General features: G+C 39.7%; 1 protein-coding gene across 2 annotated transcripts in view; it reads left to right on the top strand.

Moving 5' to 3' along the window:
• wnt7bb (wingless-type MMTV integration site family, member 7Bb) overlaps positions 1–17,817 on the top strand; it is a 32,518-nt gene extending 14,701 nt beyond the window's left edge. For both annotated transcript variants that reach the window (XM_065956999.1, XM_020660201.3), the window contains exons 3-4: positions 12,493–12,764; positions 16,164–17,817. In XM_065956999.1, coding sequence (XP_065813071.1) covers positions 12,493–12,764; positions 16,164–16,643 — 752 coding nt within the window. In that variant the 3' untranslated portion in view covers positions 16,644–17,817. The remainder of the gene's footprint in view (positions 1–12,492; positions 12,765–16,163) is intronic.
• The last annotated feature ends 3,146 nt before the right edge of the window (positions 17,818–20,963 follow it).

Genomic DNA, 20,963 nt, shown 5'->3' with positions numbered 1-20,963 from the left:
AAAATGTGGAATGAATTATCCTGTGCTAACAGAAACGGGTGTTAGTGAATGGCTTGTTGCAGTCTATTAAGAAGTAATAATAAGATTACAGACAGATCCATCAGCGAGGCAGGAGGGAAGGAGGGGTTTGCAGGATAAGAATGGCAAAAGTGGTCAATCCTCCAATCATAATACTTGGCCTGAATTTACAGATGAAACATTCAATTTGACATATTTCTGCTGAGACTGATTCCATGACTGCAAAATTGTTTGTGTATATTCAAGTGTGTTCATCCGTGTGTGAAGCATCAAAAGCCCCATGTGGTTTCTATTCCAAATCTCGAATCATAAGATGGTGCATTTTAGATCAAGCCATTGATCTTTGTCCTATACCTCAACTTTAACAAACATGCACTATTACATGAACACGTTTTTTTTCCTGTGGCATACGTATATACTATTAAATCAAATTGGGTTGTCATCACAGACAGTGAACTTGGTTTTATTCATACATTTTAAAACAAATGCATTCAGTTACCACAAAAAATTACATTGTTCACTACTCACATCACTTATGGTGTACCTTAAGGTTCAATCTTAGGTCGACCTGACCGAATTGATTTCTACGCAGATGATGCACAGATATATATCTTAGCAGGGGAGACAGTGGGCTCCATGACACAACATTTTCTTCAACTCAATCAATCTTAATGAGAGTGGCCTAGGTGAGTTGTATGCAAAACATAGACTCAATACCAGAATATTAAGATATTGTGGGTTTGTTTCTTATCTTAGCTTTGAGCACATACAGAAAATGTTGTCTAGTTATCTTTCCACCCAGAGTATGTAACATCTCCAGAGTAAAACCAATACTTTTAACACTGACAGTTGTTCTTTCAAAATTCTCCCTTGCCTGCAGAACTCAGCTTCTAACTTGTTTTTATAGATTACATCAGATAACCCCAATCTTGGCATCTCTACATTGGTTTCATGATAGATAAATTGATACTTAGATTGATATATTACTGTACTTAATTCTTACCAACCTGATTTGGCATTTGTAAAGCACTTTATGAACTCTTGTTTTAAAAAGGGCTGTATAAGTTATTAAATGATATTAGCATTAGTTTTCAGATACACTTTTTTCTTCTTAATGACACATCTTGACTAGAAAAAGATTAATCTTGTATACTATCTGACATTCCTTTGCTTAACCACCTGCGATAGAGATGCCCTTCTCTTAAAAGACCTGCTCTGGAACACCTTACAGCTCTGATCAGTTTGCAGTGCACTTGATGTTGGCGATTAGAGCTTGAAAATGGACACCTTTCAACAGCTACACTCAGCATCAAAGGCCCAACACTGGCCCCCTTGTCATGAAACAGCCTGCTCTGGTTACTTTCTGTTTGACTTTCCAGCCAGTTTGTCACCGCCCAGATTCATGCTTTCATCTGAAAGAGGTTTCTTGTTGGGCCAGCAGTGAAATATTACAAAAGTTCAATCATGTTGCCTCTGGCTCATTGCACAAGAATAGATGCAGCACTTGAGCAGGTAAGCCTTTTGCTGCAGAAGGAGTACTGTTGTTTATTGTTTTAGGTGTGCCAAAATAAAGGATTTAATATGTCTAGGTTTGAAGGTGACTGGATCGTCTTTCTTAGATACAATTGTACAAAATACATTTTATGATCATGTATGACACAAAAACTCAGAAAAGCGGGAAGAGAAATTCAGTTTTGCTCTGTGACCTACATCATACCTTCTGGTTTCTTTTCAGTTTTTTTTTCTCTCTCTCTCTCTCTCTCTCTCTCTCTCTCTCTCTCTCATTTTTACGTCAGACACTGAGTGTTTGCCCCAAGCTGTGTTTTATGACTACAAACAACAAACTTTTAGGATGAGAGCAGGATAACAGAAGAAGTATAAGAGATGTCTGTCTGAATAGTCAGTCAGTTTTCCCTTCAAAGTCTTCAGGAAGAGCAGCGTTGTCAGGGGCGAGTGATTAGTTACATCATTTACAGTTTGTTAGAGACAAAACATACATAAGTTATTGAACTAGCATACATTTGTTAGAACACAGTTGGTTTGGGCCATGGTCTTTTTTCTTAACCTAACCAGAACTTGATGTTGACTAAAACCTTACTAATGGTAGCCATTTTCCAACATGAACCATGTGTTCAAGATTTTTGCCCATTCAGAAGACAGAAAATGTTACATTTGTAGGCAAGGTTTACTTTGGACAATAAGACAATGCTTATAACTGCTATCATGACTAATCTTTGAAGGTTTAATCCAGACATTGTATAATTATTATAACTGACTTGAATGTGGAGCCATGCACTAGTCAAACTGACACTAGAGTGGTACCTAGACTCATATTTGGAAGTTTTGGTTCTCAGACAATGCTGCTATATTTGATGAGGGAGTTAAAAAGTGTTGCAGCAATACATAGACCAAGTAAGAAAAGCATGTTTTGTAATTGTGAAAGCTGGGGGTGAAGGGAGATTGGCAAATAAAGGGAATGTATTTTCTCATTCCAATTGAAGTATCACATCCCTTCCTCCCTTATTCACCAATCCACTCTAAGAAGCGTAGTGAAGGCATTGGGTGATCCACCTGCCAGGAGAACACGACTGCAGGGGCCAAACTAGAGTCTAGTCAGACAAAGGATGTTAAAATCAGCAGGTTCATTGAAAACCACTAGTGTGGAAAGAACTCCCGGACAGGCAGGCACGTATTTGATAGGGAGCTGGAGATGCTGGAGTCCTTTGAGCAAAGCTCCCTCATGGAGGAGGGGAAAGGTCACAGTGAGAGATAGAGTCAGACATAACTCAGAACTCTTGTATCCACAGGTGAAACATAGTTGGGGGATGAGTTCATAAAGGATTTGGTTCAAGTTTTGGGGAGTTGCGGCTTGGGGTTTTATATTCCATACCATTTCTAAACAAGCTGATTTTTTTAAGGAGGGAGGACTTCAGTTTGGATGGAAAGAGTTGCAGAACATATTTACACTAGTTTTGGTCTTAAGCTATTATTACATACTGTTGTACTTACTGTTACAAGTCATATAACAAATATTCTTAAATGTCCTTGGCTCTTATTTGAAAATAATTTTGGTGTCAATCAATTTTCTTGAGTAGGTACAAATTAAAGGTCATTATTTTACATTTCAGATCACTTTAGCAGATGACAGTGGCTTTACATTTATTCTCTCGGGCAAACGTTCACGTTCAAAAAAAGATTGGCAGCCATAATTTATGATCATGATCCTGACATCGAATTTATTACTTATGACTTCAATAAGAAATGTATTTGCTTTTCCCCACTTCTCTTCTCCCACAACAAGCTTCTCCTTGGAGGATAACAAAATCCTTGCAGATTATAAATTTACTGGCTGAGCTCCTTCACCTTTCTCGGAATCAGTTGATGTTCATTTGTGGTGAAATCATATCCCCGCAGTATGCGAGTACAACATCACAGTCTAACCTAAGGCTAATAATGAACGGACAAGAAAATCTATTCTAATGACCGTGTGGTTACACTTCAGCTTTGTTTCCTCATTTTGACGAACGTAACGTAAATGCAAGATGAAATATTAATTAAGGAAAACATTATTTTCTTAGAAACAAATATGTCAGCTGTACAATGTAACTCTAGCACCAGCATTATAAAGATGAGGATTTATTAATTGTTTAGAAGAGAAATTAGCTTCACATAATTAAAAGGCTATCATAATTAGAGTGAAGCGTCAATGTTAAATGTTTGATAGGAAAAATGACTGTGTTAAACTATTTGACATGTGAACTTAGTCAGTTCTTCATGAGTGTTTATGATTAATAGAGACAGACAAATTTTCATCTTTCAAAACTTGGGTTTTTCAATTGGATACTTTGACACGGGTGAACTCTAACAGAATACCATCAATCATCTCACTGCCGCCAAGGTCTTTCCCTTTGTGGGATTAATTGCTTTTTGGTTGTACACCCTACACGCAAATTGTGGTTTTCAACTAACATAAGTAATAATTGGCTACATTCTGTTATCCCAAATAGATAAAAACATATTTGTCTTAATCCTCATCATTCTAACAAAAAGATGAAATTTCTCTCATGCGTTTTAGTGCCAAGATACCAGCAAATCTGCAGATTCACTTCCAGTACTTTATACCATTGGATAACAGAGTGGAAATGATGCATGCTTTGTGTTATGGTGGAACGACGGCGGATAAAAGGCCTGTTTTACAGCCCATCGAGATGTGGGTAGCAGTAATCCTCTCTGCCCACCTCTGTGTGAGTCCAGAGGAAACAGAGCAGTCGTGTATGTGTGTGTCCAAACATGTAGGATCATTCCCCAAACTATATCTGATAGGGGATTCTGATGCGTTGTTGTTCTACAGTGTGTGGGCTGTGGTCATCACGGCTCAGTAAAGGTCATCTCTTACTCTCTTTCTCCCAATGTTTCGCCTCACTTCCCCTGCCCACAACATGTGTCGGTATCTAGGGTGAGGCCTCTCTTCCTACGCAACCAAATAGCACTATCATCACCAGATCCCCTTCGCTTGTTCATTCATCAGTTCGGTCTCTGTCTCAGACTGTGGGTGTGTCGGGTGCTGGGGTCCCTGTCAATTTATCTCTCTCTCACCCCTCTCTCTCTCTCTCTCTCTCTAGCCCATTTTACACATGAGTTCCAGACAATTCCGGGACACTTAGGCTCCGATATTTCCCAGAATTTCCTCCACATGTCCATCACTGCAGGATATTTTAAGGGTTGGATGGGCTCTTAAAACTCTGTTTAGTTTTGGTAAAATGGAGCGATTTTGGTGAAACAGGGTGGCATGTGTAGAAGAAGCAGGCTTCAGGAATCATGACAGTTTCCAGGAGAACAACAGTACAACATGTATGATGAAGTTTTCACAGGAAAAAAAACAACGGGACAGTAGAAAAAATAATACTTGCAACAAAACCAGCAGTAAGAGTTTCAGGCAGCAAAACTGCTCAACGAGCAACCCAACCCACCTGCTCCAGGTGTTTGTTTCAAACTACGTCCTGCTGTATTTACACTACAGTTCATCCCCATTTTATGTACTCTTTTCAGTAAGAGGCCTGCAGGAAACAATATTTTTTAGTGTTGAGTTGAGAGTTGAGTGAGCAGATTCAGAGTTATGTATTTACACATGCAAACTTCCAGGACAATGTTGGGAAGTTTTCCGTACATAAGTGAAAGGGGTTTCTCCTCTCTCTCTCTCTCTCTCTCTCTCTCTCTCTCTCTCTCTCTCTGTCTCTCTCTGTCTCTCTCTGTCTCTCTCTCTCACTCTCTCTCCTGCCCACCCACCGTCTGTCTGCTGACGTGGCCTGGGGTCGTCCTGGACTCTGGCCCTCAGGCCCCAATTTTTCACCCCTCCCCCTCCCGATCGACGCTGTGTTATCGGTGGGATCTGCGTCTGTCTGTGTCTGCTAGTGCTGCTAGACGCAGGAGGAAACAGGATGCGAGAGGATCAACTGTAATCTCACAGCGCGCTTTGTTCCACACAATCCCAGGCCGATCACTGTATTCTCTACACGCAGGGCCGCCACTGGACATTTACATGTGCCAACAATCACACCGCTGCTGGCCCGCGTAGGTGAGAGCGCACAGAGAGGGAGAGCTAGTGGTTTAGAGACACTGGTAGGAGGGAGAGGATATTAAGAGACCCGGGGTTTTAGTTGAGGGTTTGGTGAATATCAACTAAAATGGAAATGTTTGGTCTGGAGGTTTCTTTTGTAATGAGAGCTAAAACATATCATCAGTGGCACATTTGACTTGCTGATTATAGTCATGATGGTAATGATAAGTTGAATGATATGATGTGGGATTGATATGTATCTCAGTAACTATGTTCCCATTGAAGATGAAAGAAAGTCAAATGAGATTGAAATTGAGGAAAATCCTCAACATTGTCCTCAAATGAACTTGATGAAAAGCAAGTAGAGCACATACAGGCCCAGTTTTTCCAGATCTGAGCAGGTGAGGTCCGGATTCGGTCTCATTATTAGGATGAAAGAGTGGGAGGAAGGATTTGTGCTTGTTTTAGCAAGTCTCGGTATTCAACAAAATGCTTTATCTCCACCTCGGGGAGATCAGGGAAGAGAAAGCTTTTGAGATGTTTCTGTCAGACCAATTTTCTTTGCCTGGGAGGCAGCCTATTTAGACTCTCAGCATTTGGTACCAGCAACGTTAAACACCCTCATAATTGTTTTAGCTTTACTGCTCAAAGCCCTCCTGATTATATGAATCAAACGTTGGGACCCTACAGTGAGCTGTTGTGCCAAAGCATGTAACTTCCCTTGCTTCATGATGTGAGTACACTGACAATGTGGAGCCTAGCTCTGGTAAAACAATATTATTTTATTGTACAGGAACATGGCTGTGCTAATTCCTCAAGCTGCAAACCTCACGGACCACAACTTTGTCTATAATTTGCCGGGAGCATATGTTCATAGCAACAGTACATAAAGCGGAACGGAAAACAGTAGTAGAGCGCACATTAGTCAGTTCAGTGATTGGTATACAAAGCGAGGGGTTTTCCTCCAACTTTCTTCCCCTTTCAAGGGGCCCTGGAGTCACAGATCCAGCACCAGCCAGCACACATTGGTTGGAGCTTGTTTTCAGTATTTTGGGTGTCAAAACTTCATTCTATAAGTGAAGAGTGAGAGGAAATGCATTGTATTTAACTTTGTATGTATATTCAGTGCTTTATGCATATCAGATACCTATTTGAGTCGCTGTTTTGAGGATTGTCTTTGGTGGACAGTTTCATATTTTTCAGCAAAAAGTTCACTATTTCTTTTTTTTGATGGAATATTATGGACATTCTTATCTTTATATATAACACTTTGTTTGGGTGAGTGGAAGTGCGAGAAGGTAGAGGGAGTAGGGGGAATGTGAAGGAAAATCCTTCAACTAAAATATGACAAAAGTCAGTGAATAGGGCTCCGGAAAGAAGAAATTCTTAATTCTCTAACTTTCCATCTGACCACTTCTCATTGTAGTTGGCTGGTAATTTAGAAAAAATGAGTTTCAGGACTGACATAAAACTTTCTTGTTGTGTGGATGCCATCCGGTCACTACAAGTGTAAAGGCTCCTGGCCACCAGCAGGTGACACTTTCCCCTTTGTTCACTGCGGTGCCATTTACCCCATGACAGGATGTCCTTGTGCTTAATGGAGATGAAGCTCTAAAACTGCTGTGTGTTGTAGCGCTGGTGAGATGTAATTCTTATGCAATCCAATCCTCCTCTGTCCCCGGGGTGTGAGTGCATGTCCGGGGATAAGGGGGGGGGGGGGGGCGGGGGGGGGCCTTTAAAAAGCTTTCCCCTTCACTGCTCCAATGACAGGCTCGTCTTGCGTAGAGAGGCCATTCATCTGCACTGCTGGGCTCTGCCGGTCTGTGTGTGTTTGTGCATGTGTGTTTTTTTACCTCTTGTTGGGCCCTGACAGAACTACAGCCTAAACTACATCTTTCCAGCCACTCTGTTATCTGCTGCCTTTCATCTCTTATCTTCTTAGACATACATGATGATGATTATTGTTGTAACTGCCAATTATAGTCATATTTCTACCATTATTATTGGCAATGCTATTTTCAGTCTGTATTATGTATTATTTTTGTTTCTGTGTGTCACTGTCTCTATACCTATTCTTCTCTCTTTCTTGGCAGCAGATGACTTTCCACCAATGGGATGGTTCTGCTCCGGGTTTTCTGTCTGAAGTTTTTTTTTATACTTCCGACTGTTGTCAAATGCTTCCTTATGGGAGATTAATGTTATTATCTTCAAATAATATAACAAAATGGTAAGGTCTAGTTAGATCTACAGTCAAGTGTCATAATTATTGTTATTTTGAGATCTTTCCTCACCTCTGTTGGAAAGAACTAACATCTTGTACAGCTATAAATCTGCAGGTTTCACTGCAATTTGCTCAGGCAGCTAATGGGATTGTGCAACTTTTAATGGTAAGAATCAGAATCAAGATTGGTGGCTTAGTGTGCTGACACTAAAAAAATAATTCAACCCTAGTTTTCAGAAGCTTCTTCTGTGCCAAATACAAAACATACAGCTAACAAGCTAAAAGCTAAGTATGGTGTCAGAGAAATACAAAAATGGGTGTAAGATGCAAGATGACACCATGATGTTTGGTTACAGAAACAGACTCAACAGCCTCTTGACCATGGTATATATTTTCCTTTTCCTACCTTGTCAGCATCGTAGCCTGACATTTCTTGTGAAAGGTGAAGAAAGCGAGGCTTGTTGAGGTCAGCAGCCATGTTACTACATCAGCTTTTGCCCAAACTACATCAATGCAGCCTGTACAGAGTCGTCAGTTGTAAATCTCCCTTGCTGTGTCATGTGAAATTTGTCCAGTGGTGTGCCTGCCTCCGGCTCTAAACAAAGATTGTCGTCTTAGCGGCGAGCCACTACATCCAGAGATTTCTTTTTGCGTCCCAGCTTTCAGCAGATGGTCAAAAGACACGCTGGGCGCTGCAGCAGGGGCCGCTGTCCAAAGCGGTGTGGTCAGAGAATGTGAAGGCCGAGGCACCCTGAGTCAGAAGCCTGTGATACATCTTTGGTTTGAGTCTCTGACGCAGGGATACAATAGGATATTTTCTGCTTGTTTTATGACGTTGGTACCTGTTTTAAAAGGAGCCAGCCTGATCTTCTTCCTCCCTACTTTCTTGGATAGTGCAGCAGACACTTGCCACTAAACTCCATTAGACATCTGGTTTAATATTCCCCCATTCTTCTCTCCTGGATGTTTCCAAGTTCATTGAGGTTTTTCTGGTCACTCCAATTTTCCACTGGCAGCTAGCGAGGCTATCCCAGGGTGGTTCCTCCTGGAGGGCTGTCAGGACTCTGGGGCCAGCCTCTGCTGCTGTTATGGGTGCTTTTTCCCCTCCGCATTTCATCAACTGCACGGCTGTTAAGCAAGGCAGGGCTTTCCTGAGGGTACGGTGATGAAACGATGTTCCACGCACGACATGCAACACAAGACAGCAGAGTATTGTAGTTAAAAAGGGATTGTCCTCCTGGTAATATTGCCACATTTGTTTTAGACAGTACAATCAACCTTTGGTCCTTTGATTTCCGTCTTTTTATTGCAACACAATATATTTTCTATTTCTACATTGCATTTTTACAAGCTGGAAATAAGTCTAACTACAGTTCAAGTACAACTCTGCATGTGTATGGAGTGGATTTTTGGTTTTATGTTTCTGCTTACAGAATTGTCTTATATAATATGACTTTATTTGGATTAAAGGGGCAGGAGGAACACTGAATGCTCCATACACAACACATTTAAGTGCTAAAAAATCTGATTTCCAATGTTTTCTTTGGCTCAATGCACAAAGAAAAAAGGGTCTTTATCGTTGCAGCTCCATGGCTTGTGTAATTGTCCTCATCATGGCCAGGCTGAGCCTTGGCAGTGCCAGACCCACCAGGGGGTGACAACCAGTACAAGCCCCATCATCATCATCATTTTCCTCATGAGCAGCCCAACTCAATGGGCCCAGAAATGGGTATGCCTCTATGGCCCAGGGAACCACCCTTTCTCTGGATACTGCCTTTATCCTGTTTTAAACATTACAGTGACGCTCTGTTTGTGCGTCTTAGTGCAAATGTGCTTTTTACAGCGTGTGTGAGTGAGGGCGGAGGGAAGTGAGAGTGTGTTGTGTATTTTTATTATGTGGCGGGTCCGAGCATCTGCGTCTACATGTATGTGTGTGAATGTGCATACATCACGGTTGTGCGTCTACATTGTGTGAGGTGGGGGTAGCAGAACGTTACCACAAGCTGGTGGGGCACAGCTCTGCAGCTTACCAAAGAGGCAAGTGGTTGTGAGTCAGTCCCCACCGGGCAAATTTGTGGCCGTGGAATTAGCTCTGCAGCACCAGTGCCAAGATAGGAAATTAACGGTGGCTTTGGGTGAAAACGTCTTAGGGAGTTCAGAGACGAGAATAAGAGGTGCAAAAACTCCCTCTGAGGTAGAAAGAGGAAATGAGTTTCAAAAACAGCTGCATTGACTGCAAGTAAGCAGTTCAGAGGAAGCTTAAAATAAGGCAATAGGTAAATACCCCAACACATAAGTATATTTTATTATTCTGCTTTATTCTTTAAAAAAGGCCAGCTTAGGCTAAGTAGCTGATGTTGGTACATTTGATTGCTCTGTGTGGTACACTTAAATACAGTTACAAAAAAACAAGCAGATTGAGCATTTATTCACTTTTAAAATTCGAAAAAGTCAGGCAAAATGACGTCGTCCCCAGTCTATTCCATTTGTTGATCTTTGTTGTTTCATCCTTATTGTTGTACTGTGCTGCTTCAAAAATCAACGTTGCTCATTATTAGCATTTGGGGTAAAGAGCGACAGTCTATGTAGTGTAGGTACTAAATATTTCCAAACATGAATTCTTCCAAACATGAATGTTTCAGCTGATTGAGAACTGTTGTAGCTCACTTTTGCTCACAGAGCATTTTGTGTATTTCTGCAGCCTTTGGAGAATATTTGTTAAACCTGCCCCATGTGACATGTATAGGAAATCCAATAAAGTGAAATCTGATTTAACTGGTGGGATGACGGTACACCATTCACTCGTCACAACAAGAGAATAATTATAACCATATATACGCCTCTATGAATTGTCTGACCTCATTTGGTCCTTTAAATCTTTTGCTTTTCTTCTGCAGCGAGAAGTGACATCAAGTCACATGTCCAGACTCCTGGAGTTGTTCTTTGGATCAGGAGAAATACAGTGAAGTTTGTTGCCAAAGTAATCGTACAGGCTTCTTGGCTGTTTCTTTAAAAGCCTTTGCCAAATGATACATCAACAAGGGAGCTTTCTGCTCTTGAAAGTACAAATAAAAGAGCATATTACCTATAGAAATTCCCAAAAATGTAACTGAATACATTACACAACGTAGATCAAAAGACTTACAAAACATTGCTCAGTGCATTGTGGTTAGCCTTGTTTCTGCTGCTCGGCCTCTTACAGATTACTGCCAGTTGAAGGGAGATCGTGGTAGTAATAGCCCACAGTCTGTTTTGAAGCAGGGGAAGGCTTTTTAAGGCAGCCCTCTGCAGCCATTAGGAGGGTAGTACTGGATGACTCTTAACATTTTAGGAAGAGCTAGGAATGGTATGGCATGGAGGTTTGTCAGCAACCTTTTGGCTACACAAGTAAGACTTGTCATTTGTATCAATATTGATCTCAAATACCACACCAATTCTGATTAAGTCATTTAGTGACATTATTCCATAAATACAAACACATTATTGTTTAATGTGCAACAAAACTTTAAGTAAAAAAAAATGAACATGTGTCAGTAACAGTTAATCTTTTATCACTATTTTAACAAATAATCTATGACAAAGCACAGGTTTTAGCCTTTCGATCTAAGGTTTAGGTTTTATTCTCTTTTTTTTTATTCATTATGAATTACATTTGTTGGGGAACCAGACTAGTTTAAGACATCCTTTTGGTTTCTTTGTTTTTCTGGAAAATATCTATATTTTTATATCTGACATTTATACACTAAATAATTAATTATTCTATGGGCAAGTATGGTTGTATCAACTTAAACAACAATAAAATATCAGTTGCAGCAGTGTGAATTAGTTGGGACAGACTTTGGTGATAAAAAAAAATATTAATTTGAATCATAAATGTAATATCTAGCTTTTCTAGAAGCCTGAAACTGTGTCTTATTTTTACTTACATATTCTTGACTTGTAGCAGTTTTTCAACTTGAGGGTGACACGGTTAGTTGGAGGTACATATGCAGTCTGAATAAGATGGTTATACTTTATCTCAGCAGGACACTGTAGATCAGAACAGGTAAAAGACATCTCTTGTTCAGGAGATAAAATCTTACCTTGTGGAGTCTCTGTACTTTCTGGCTCCAAGAGTGTCTCCTTTCTTGTGTGCAAGTGCCTCAGAGCGACCTGCAGACCCCAGCTGTTTTCAGTGTGGGCAGCAGCACAAGGTGCTCCTGTAGAGGAATTCAGCACTTTGGACAGCACCTAGACCAGCTCTCCTCACTCTGGAATTCCAACACTGCACTCTCGCAGCCTGAGTCCAAGGACTTTGCGGTTTGTAAATGTGACCGCATTTCTTCCAAGGTGCACGAGGGAAGCTGTTAGAGAAAGGGAAAGGAAAAACACAAAGCTTATCAACGAGATGCAGCAGACTTGGAAATGCTGTGCTTTTTATCAACGTCAGAACCTTTGTTGCAGAAGCTACCTTTGTTCAGTTATGGGAGGATGTAGGAAAGGTACAAATGGATGGATGGATCACTTTTGCCAGATTTTTCTCATAATTTTTTTGGGGGGTTAAATAATTGGAATGGATTCTACACTTGACTTTTAATTAGCAATCTTAAAAGTGAAAGATGTACAAAATCTTCTGAGTGCTAGTAATCCAAAAAAAAAGTTTACATACCATCTCATCTAAGTATCCCTCAAGACCAATCTCTTTTTTTTCTTTCAGGCAGTCGGGAAGCAGCGTTCACCTACGCCATCACAGCGGCAGGGGTGGCCCACGCCATCACCGCAGCGTGCAGTCAGGGCAACCTGAGTCAATGCGGCTGCGACCGAGAGAAGCAGGGCTACTACAATCAGGAGGAAGGCTGGAAGTGGGGAGGCTGCTCGGCTGATATAAAGTACGGAATTGAGTTTTCTCGACGCTTCGTGGATGCCCGCGAGATTAAAAAGACTCCACGTCGCCTGATGAACTTACATAACAATGAGGCCGGGAGAAAGGTAAACAGAACTTCCAAGTGTTATCCAGGAGTAATAACAATTTTGGTCTATTTCTTTTAGTTTAGGTAGATTTATGTATTGATTTGTTTTCATTGATTAAAGCTTGTTTGATGTCATAAATCACTTGAATACAATGTGTTAATAATCAGTAAAAAAATAAGGGGCAAAATGATGGAAATATTTCTTCGTATTCAACCAAATATAATTCTCCGATTTAGTCTTTGAAAATTACATGACTTGAACTCTTCCATTTAAAACTCAAAACTTTACATGGCTCAGTGCTTGAGATACACGTATGCTTTGAAACATGGATTCACAAACACGTGTTAATGTGTTCCCTTTGCAGAGAAGCAAACAGTCCCAAATAAGGAGCTAATAGTCACACACTGTCATGTGACAAAGGCCTGTGATTGACCAAGTTCACAAGTGATTGATCACCCAGCCTTCCTTTCAGCAGCTTGTTTTGCTCCAGCCAATTATTGACATTTCTTTCCACTCTAAGAGGCCACCTCTTATATCTGAGAGATTGTGTTGGCAAACTTCATTATGGGCATGTGTGTTTGCTATTTGACATTCACGAACAGTCATGGAGGAAAGAAAAGGAGAAAGAGAAAGAGTGTGAGGGTAAATAACAGAGAAAAAATGATGTTATGTTGACAAATGGATCTAATTAATAACTTTGGCTTTTTTTGTCCACTGGGGAAATGGGGCCTTGTGGCTGCCACATGGACAACTGCCATTTCGCCCTCCAACTCCTTTCATGGAATTATAAAGTGTTAAGTCAGGAACAGGATATTATTGCAGTTCTCTGCACAATACCAAAACATGTCACTGCCATTTGGCTGCGTCTATTCAGTGTGGGAAAGCAGGGCGACAATGTTGGTGTTAACACAGCAGGCTGATAGGGTCTGATCTGTATGCCAGGGTGCTGGCATGTTGGACTCTTAGAGTTGGAGTTAGTTTGCGCTGTTGCTGTTGTCATGCTGAGGCTTAAAAACTTTGGAGTCTACAGGGATGTGCAGAAGTCAGACCTCCTCTTTGCTGAAATCACAAGTTGCAAAATATCTCTTAGAATTGGAAAGTATTTATAGGATTTTGGCCAAGCTTACTGTTGCTTATTTCACCCAACTAACAAATAAATACCTAAATAGATAGCTGTTGGAAATGAAAATATTACATCCATCAAGGAATCCGAGATAGATTAACAACGATAGGGTAAAGACTGATCGTTGAAAACATGTTGGTTGATAAGCTGAAGCTAAACTGCTGCCATGCAGAAGTTACTGATTTTAATGCATTCTTAGCTTGCCTGGCTGATTGGTTAAAGTATTTGTTTGTAACTTATACGTTTTGTATCTGTTTGTTTTTGTTGTCTAAGCAGTATTCTAAATAGGAACAGGTTAATCTGTCGCTGACTTCTGTAACCAATTGAGCAACAACATTTGTATAATGTTGAGTTTGACTGCTAGGCTCCACCCAACAAGCATTTTAATATGGCTTATAGTTCAACATAAATCACAACTGTTTGACTTGACATGAGTTGTTATCCAACACAGGCCATCTGTTTGGAACTTTTTAATACTCTTGAAAAGATATGATATGTGTAAATGGGACCTTTGTTGGCTTTTCAGAATACACAGTTTTTATGCAGATGATTATCTTCTTTTTGGAGCTTTTTTAGAAAGCCACTGTTTCCCTGTTTATTTAAGGTTGATCAAATGCCATGACATTTTGTCTAGGAAAAGCAGAACACAACAATTTATGAGCTGATAACAATTATCCTGATTGTGATATTGGAGGAAGCTGTGCCACCAATGAGATTTTGGTTGTTTTGTTTTCTAATGACTGATAATAATAATAATAATATATATATATATATATTTTTTAAAACGGCCAAAAACAGTCAAATCCATGACTAAATTGTATGTAAAAAAACAGAGTCACCAGATCTCTTTCATCTTGCTTAGGGGCTTCATCTTGATGAGTGATCTTTGGATGGGAGGCTTGTCATATTGAACTAATTAGTATCAGATCAGATTGCTTTGATCGACACAGTTTAAGTAAATGTTTCCATGCATCCGTCAGACCCCTTATGCCAGGAATTCCTTGTGGTTTTGTGCTATACATTTTTGGAAATCCTCAATCTGAATCAACATCAGAGGCAAGATTGACAGCTGACCCCACTTTTAAGAAGTCGCAGAGCTCATGTTTTTTCAATCAGATGTCCTCAAATCAGGAAAGCAGGACCACATGAGTGCATGGACAAGTAAGACATTGATATTGAACAACTTTGGTGTACATTTGGTGAGTGTCTGATAGAAATGATGACTTGTGCTGCTAGCAAGGCAAGCTGCCAGGAAAAAGCTGCACTGGAAAAATGCCCTGCCAACCTAACTCAGATCTTATACAATGACACATGCTTCATTCAAGCAATTCTGGGGTTCTTAAGTTTTGCACTGTTTTAGTCCCATGTTGCAGTGTACCAACAATTCAATGTTGCTGACAGTACACAAGATTTCCCACATGCCCCAGTATTAGGAAGCAAAGAGAAGACTTTCTGCCGGGTGTACCATACTGTATGTTAGAGATAAGCAAAAAGATACATTTTAATCTGATTAAGGGCATTACCTAAACCCATTTAGCTTCAATGAGTCTTTGACTTAAAGCATGAGTCTATAACTGTGATCCACATTCAAGCATGAGGCAACATTTGCTTTTTTACTAGTCACATAGTGTTAAAGCAGTCAAATGAATCTTAAATCCAGCTGTGTGCTGCTTAAAATTACCCCATGATGATTGCTAGCTGTATGAGATCCATGTTTGTTTTTCTGCCTTTGATGTGGTTAAAGGAAGGTTGAAGAGAACATAATGGAATATTACCAGTAAGAGTTTTTTTCCCCTCCATCAGGACATGCAATTGCCTGCCCTTCTTTACCAAAAAACACATGTGATATGCTTCTATTCTTCAAAGAGTTGTGTCACCCAGAACTCCAGCCAGATTTCAAATTTCTGGATGCCAAATTTAAATATCTGTGACATAAATGCACTGACTTTGAAGAATTAATCATCAGCACAATGATTAATTACCAGGATTATAGTTCCAGATAAAAAAAATGCCCCATTGCTATCAATTCAAGAAATATCTTGGTTGATCTGATATATTTGGGAATCTTGGCTTGCCATGTATGACATTGTGTGTTGATTTTCTCACACACAACATTATTGATTAATAAATATAGAATTCAGAAATTTTAAAATCAGCTGGTATTTCAAAATCTGACCAATGGAACATGAGAGATATAGTACGGAATTTGACATCTGTCCTTGTATTATTTTGGGATTCACTTCCATATTTGTGACAGTTCTACATTTGTTCTGTTTTTCTCTACTGCTCTCCAGGTACTAGAAGAAAGGATGAAGCTAGAGTGCAAGTGCCATGGTGTCTCGGGCTCCTGCACCACCAAGACCTGTTGGACTACACTTCCCAAATTCCGTGAGATTGGCTACATACTCAAAGACAAGTACAACGAAGCAGTTCATGTGGAGGTGGTCCGGGCTAGTCGACTCCGTCAGCCCACACACCTTAAGGTGAAGCAGACTCAGGGCTACCGCAAGCCCATGGAGACTGACCTTGTCTACATTGAGAGGTCGCCCAATTACTGTGAGGAGGACGCTGCAACGGGGAGCGTGGGCACCCAGGGACGCTTGTGCAACCGCACCTCACCACATACAGATGGCTGTGACCTGATGTGCTGTGGGCGGGGATACAATACACACCAGTACACCAAAGTGTGGCAGTGCAATTGTAAGTTCCAATGGTGCTGCTTTGTCAAGTGCAACACATGCAGTGAGAGGACGGAGGTGTTTACCTGCAAATAAAGGACGCCAAAAACTCAGTGCCAGGAAGTGAGGCGCCAAGGACTAGCTAAACGAGGAAGACTCAAGCAAGGGAGATTATAGTGTGACATGGACCAGTGAACGATTTTGAAACAAAAGAATGGAATTTACACTATCAGCTCTTCATGGCAATGTTTTGCACAGCAGAATCTATCTAATTTCTTTTCAGAAAATAAATGCTAGGTATCAGTAGATAATTCCTCAGAACTTTACTGTTACATAGAGATTGTGCTCATGTACTGATCTTTCCACAGTGAAGATGGGACTACAGATAATGAATGAAATCCTTGGTGGGAACTGTGCATTGCACTGTTGGATTTACAGCTAAAATTCTCAAGCGACTTGTGCATGGAAAGGAAATGCAGTAACCTGGGAGTTGATCGAAATGTCTGTGAGAGATTGGTCAAGTCTTTGATTGAAAACCTTTCAAATTTTTTGTTGTATTTTCACTAAAGGGGAGCAAAGGTGAATCTTTACATTGAATGACTCCCAACCTGACTGGGACTCATGTCGGATGTTTGTAGAAATGAAGAACATTTTGTAATATTGGTGCGTTGGGGTGCGCCAAAATATGAGTGGAGAACTGTTAAACCCTCTGCTGCCAACTGGAATAGAGTGGAGTTTGTTAGTTTTCCAGTCACACTGGAACTGTCTGTTCTGAACACTGAAAATAAATTGTTTATTTATGTTATAGTATCTTAAAACAAAGCACTAACGGGTAGAGATGTCTTTTTTTGTACTAAGTGTAAAGAAAATTACTTTTTAGAAACTCTGACTGAAAATTTGTCTTTTAGAAAAATTACCCCTCATTCCTTCAAACATCTTTTTTTTTCTTAAAAAGAAAAAAAAGCTTCAATGCTGGTGTGTTGACAACAAAAAACATCATAACAGTGTGTTTCACATTAAAACACCTTGGTTCTATTTCACTGTAGCATAGATTATTTCCACTCCCTTACCTTCAAGCAGTATCATCTATCCAGATGCTTTTGCAATTCCGTTAACAGACAGTAGCAAGTAAACACATTTTAACTGCAAAGATCCTTCCTCAATTCATTTAACATTAAACTGATATGTTGCTGGATATGTTGTCGAGTGCTGCACTGATATTTCTACTCAGCTACAACTCATGAGAACTAATAAACTCCCATTTGACTCAGTGTGGAAGTTTATTGCTAAAATTTTATATTGGAATATGATTTTAGTTTTGAAAGAGATACTGTACTTGTGAATTAATCTCAAGATAATTGTATAGTTGTGCATGGTCAATGTTGTAATCAAAGGTTAGAGCTACAGACATACATACTGGGTCTGAAGAGGTATCAAATTAGTTTATTTGTCTTTAAACTTGAAATGCTATTGGAAAAGAGTTTTAAAGTACACACATTTCACGTTTAAGAATGGGTGTAATCATCAGGGCTATGGTTGAATTTGTTCCTTCCTAGGTTCACTCACCACAAAATTAATGAAAAACCAACAACTGAAATTCAGAAGTATGAAAATATTGGATTCACAAAAGTAATTGCTGAGATCTGGGAACAGTGTTATGATAACCAAGCCAACTGTTTGCCAATATTATCTAAACTACTTTGTTGGTAAAGACAATATTAAGCAACCAAAATTGTAGGTTATTTTGAGTATACAACCACAGCAAGAACAGTTGGAGAAAGATGAACCAGCCTGTCAATTGTGATTGATAGTCTGTGATCTACTAACAGTTTACCATTTGCCTTTTTCATTTCCAAAACCCTTAGCACACCTCATTTAAAGCAGATCCCCAGATTAAAGTTATTGACTTGGCAAATACAAATGTTATCATAATTCATAGGACTTGTGACCAAAACTATAAAAATTAGGTGTAACTGTATTTTTCTATTTGTATTCAATGGGCTTTATTGGATAAGACAACTTTAGAGAGACAGGAAATTTGTGGAGAGAGAGTGGGAGACGACATACACCAAACAGCATCAGGATCGGGAGTCCAACCAGCAACCAGTGGGACTAGAACTGTAGCTTCTTTTCAAAGAGTGCCTACTCTAACAACTGAGCTGAAGCAGCACTCATCCTGAAAAAAATATCACATGATATTACTTTAACTTAAACCACAGATGAACACACATTTGAGAATTGATTAGACAAAGTAAGCAGTTTAAGGTACATTGAGTTAGCTTTAGTAATGGTAGGTGTAAATTGTGTCATTGGAGAGCAAAAAAGCAGAGTAGGCAAGTTTATCCTGCTAAGATATTCCAAGGTAATTCCATTCTGGCTTGAGGGACAAACTTACCACTCAAACTTTGGAGTGGTAATGATCTTATCCTCCAACAGGCAGCAAGACATTTATAAACATAACTAATAAAGTTGGATGATGTCTTTTAGTCATACAGTTTAAAACAGACTAAATTAACCACAGGCTATACAGGCATTATGGTACAACCACTTGTAGTTGTGTTGGCACATTGCTGTTTCTGCAGTCTAATCAGCTCTAATCTATTTTAACATTTTTCAATGTCTTTTGGGGATTCCCAACTAGAAAGGACTTTGTGTTTTAGTTTACAAAATAACAAATCATTTTTGAGTGTTATAATTTTTGGACATAAATCATAACCACAGCTTGCCAAGCTAACCACACTTTAGTCTTTTAAAGGCTAATGCACATTGCATAATAAGTAATCTAGTTGAGTTTGCATGTTGGGTGTGCAACCATCTTTAACTTATTTTATCTCTGGAAAGTTTTTAATCAAATCAATTCGACGTAATGGTTATTTGAATAGGATGCATTGGCTCAGATAAAGTATACAATTTATCTAAATCATGGTTCACTCTGGCATTTATATTGTCTAAGTATAGCTCCAAACTTGAGACTTTTCATAAATATGTTTCCGTTGACAGGCAGGGATGAAAATCTTTTAAACACATTAAAAGCTGATGTATCTTACATAAAATGAGGAATGGTATGAAACATAGAAGAAGGCAAACCCCTTTAACCCTGAGTAAGGCATCCACATTTTTCATTTTATTGTGCAATGCATGTTGGTACAAGAATGTTCCTGTTCAGTGTGCAGTTGCCCGTGTCCACCGTTCCAGCAAATATCCAAAGCTATTATTTTCATAAATTCTCTCCCTTTGAAGGAAAACACACACATTAAATCTGGTCATTGTGTGTTTTCAGGTCTGAAGCCAAACTTTATGTGGAAGTCTGTTATTCAAACATTCCAACCACGCTTAATTTAGAAACTGGCAAATGTGTTGGAGAGCATAAATCATTAAAAATCAAAAATAAATAAACTGAGCAGTATGCTGACTTTGACGTTATTTTGTACACAGCAGATTTTGGTAATATGCTGTGGTCTTCTTTCTTGATTGTGGCACGCACGGAACAGAAGTCAATAATCTCTCCCAGCATGGAAAGGAGCTTCTTCTCCATGTGTGTGTCAAAGCAGAGACGTGATCAGGAACACAGAGAGAGAAGGAAAATGCAAGAAGCAACAAGGTTTATGGAAAACACTTACTTTCCATTAAAATGCAAAGCAAAGCCCCCACAAAATCAATCCATAGTTACCGTGCAAAATGTGATTATTCATGAAGATGGAAATGGTTTTGTTTGAGAAAGAAAAGCAGCCATGCTGCTCTTTAGGGATAATTGGGGCTGTCTGACTTGGGTGGTCAAAGCCACCTGTGACACCCACACTAACGCTTTACCTCATCATTTTGCCTGTTTATTTAATGTTGTATTTGGAGCATTAGACAGCATTATGAGGTACAATACATGAAGCTCAGAATAAACTGAAGAAGAATTATGGACGCAGGATGGCAGAATGAGTGGCTCCCCATTCGAGCCTCTCCTCATGCCTTCGAGGGTTGGCAGAGCTGCTCGGAGTCACTAAATTGGAAGAGGACCTTCATGCAAATGTCCTGATGTGAATGGGAAGTGGGCTCAGTGTGCCTCTTGTCTCTGGACACACAAACAAGAGTGTAGTTCTTTTATGCGGGTGTTTTTGAGATGGATGGGATGGCTTGATGAAACAAGGAGGTGCATGTGTAGCCGGAAACTGCGAGTGAAAAGAGTGGTTATTTAGGAGAGGAGCTAATTGAGAGTGGTTTGGAGAAAGGGTTGGTATATATAAGTAGGAGCAGCTGAACCGTTTTACAGACTAAGCCTTGTAAAAGTTATTTAGGAATAATTTGATCATCATCATATTCACTTTACATAGCTGTCAAAGTGAAGTACTCTCCAAGTTCACTTGAATTAGTTGTAAACTTTGCTGATCACAGAAGAAGAAGAAGAAAATGGACTAGGGATCTTTG

Source organism: Labrus bergylta, chromosome 7 (assembly GCF_963930695.1).
Source record: "Labrus bergylta chromosome 7, fLabBer1.1, whole genome shotgun sequence".
NCBI classification, from domain to species: Eukaryota; Metazoa; Chordata; class Actinopteri; order Labriformes; family Labridae; genus Labrus; species Labrus bergylta.
The sequence above is the reverse complement of the archived record's forward strand: the minus strand, read 5'-3'. Positions and strand labels throughout refer to the sequence as shown.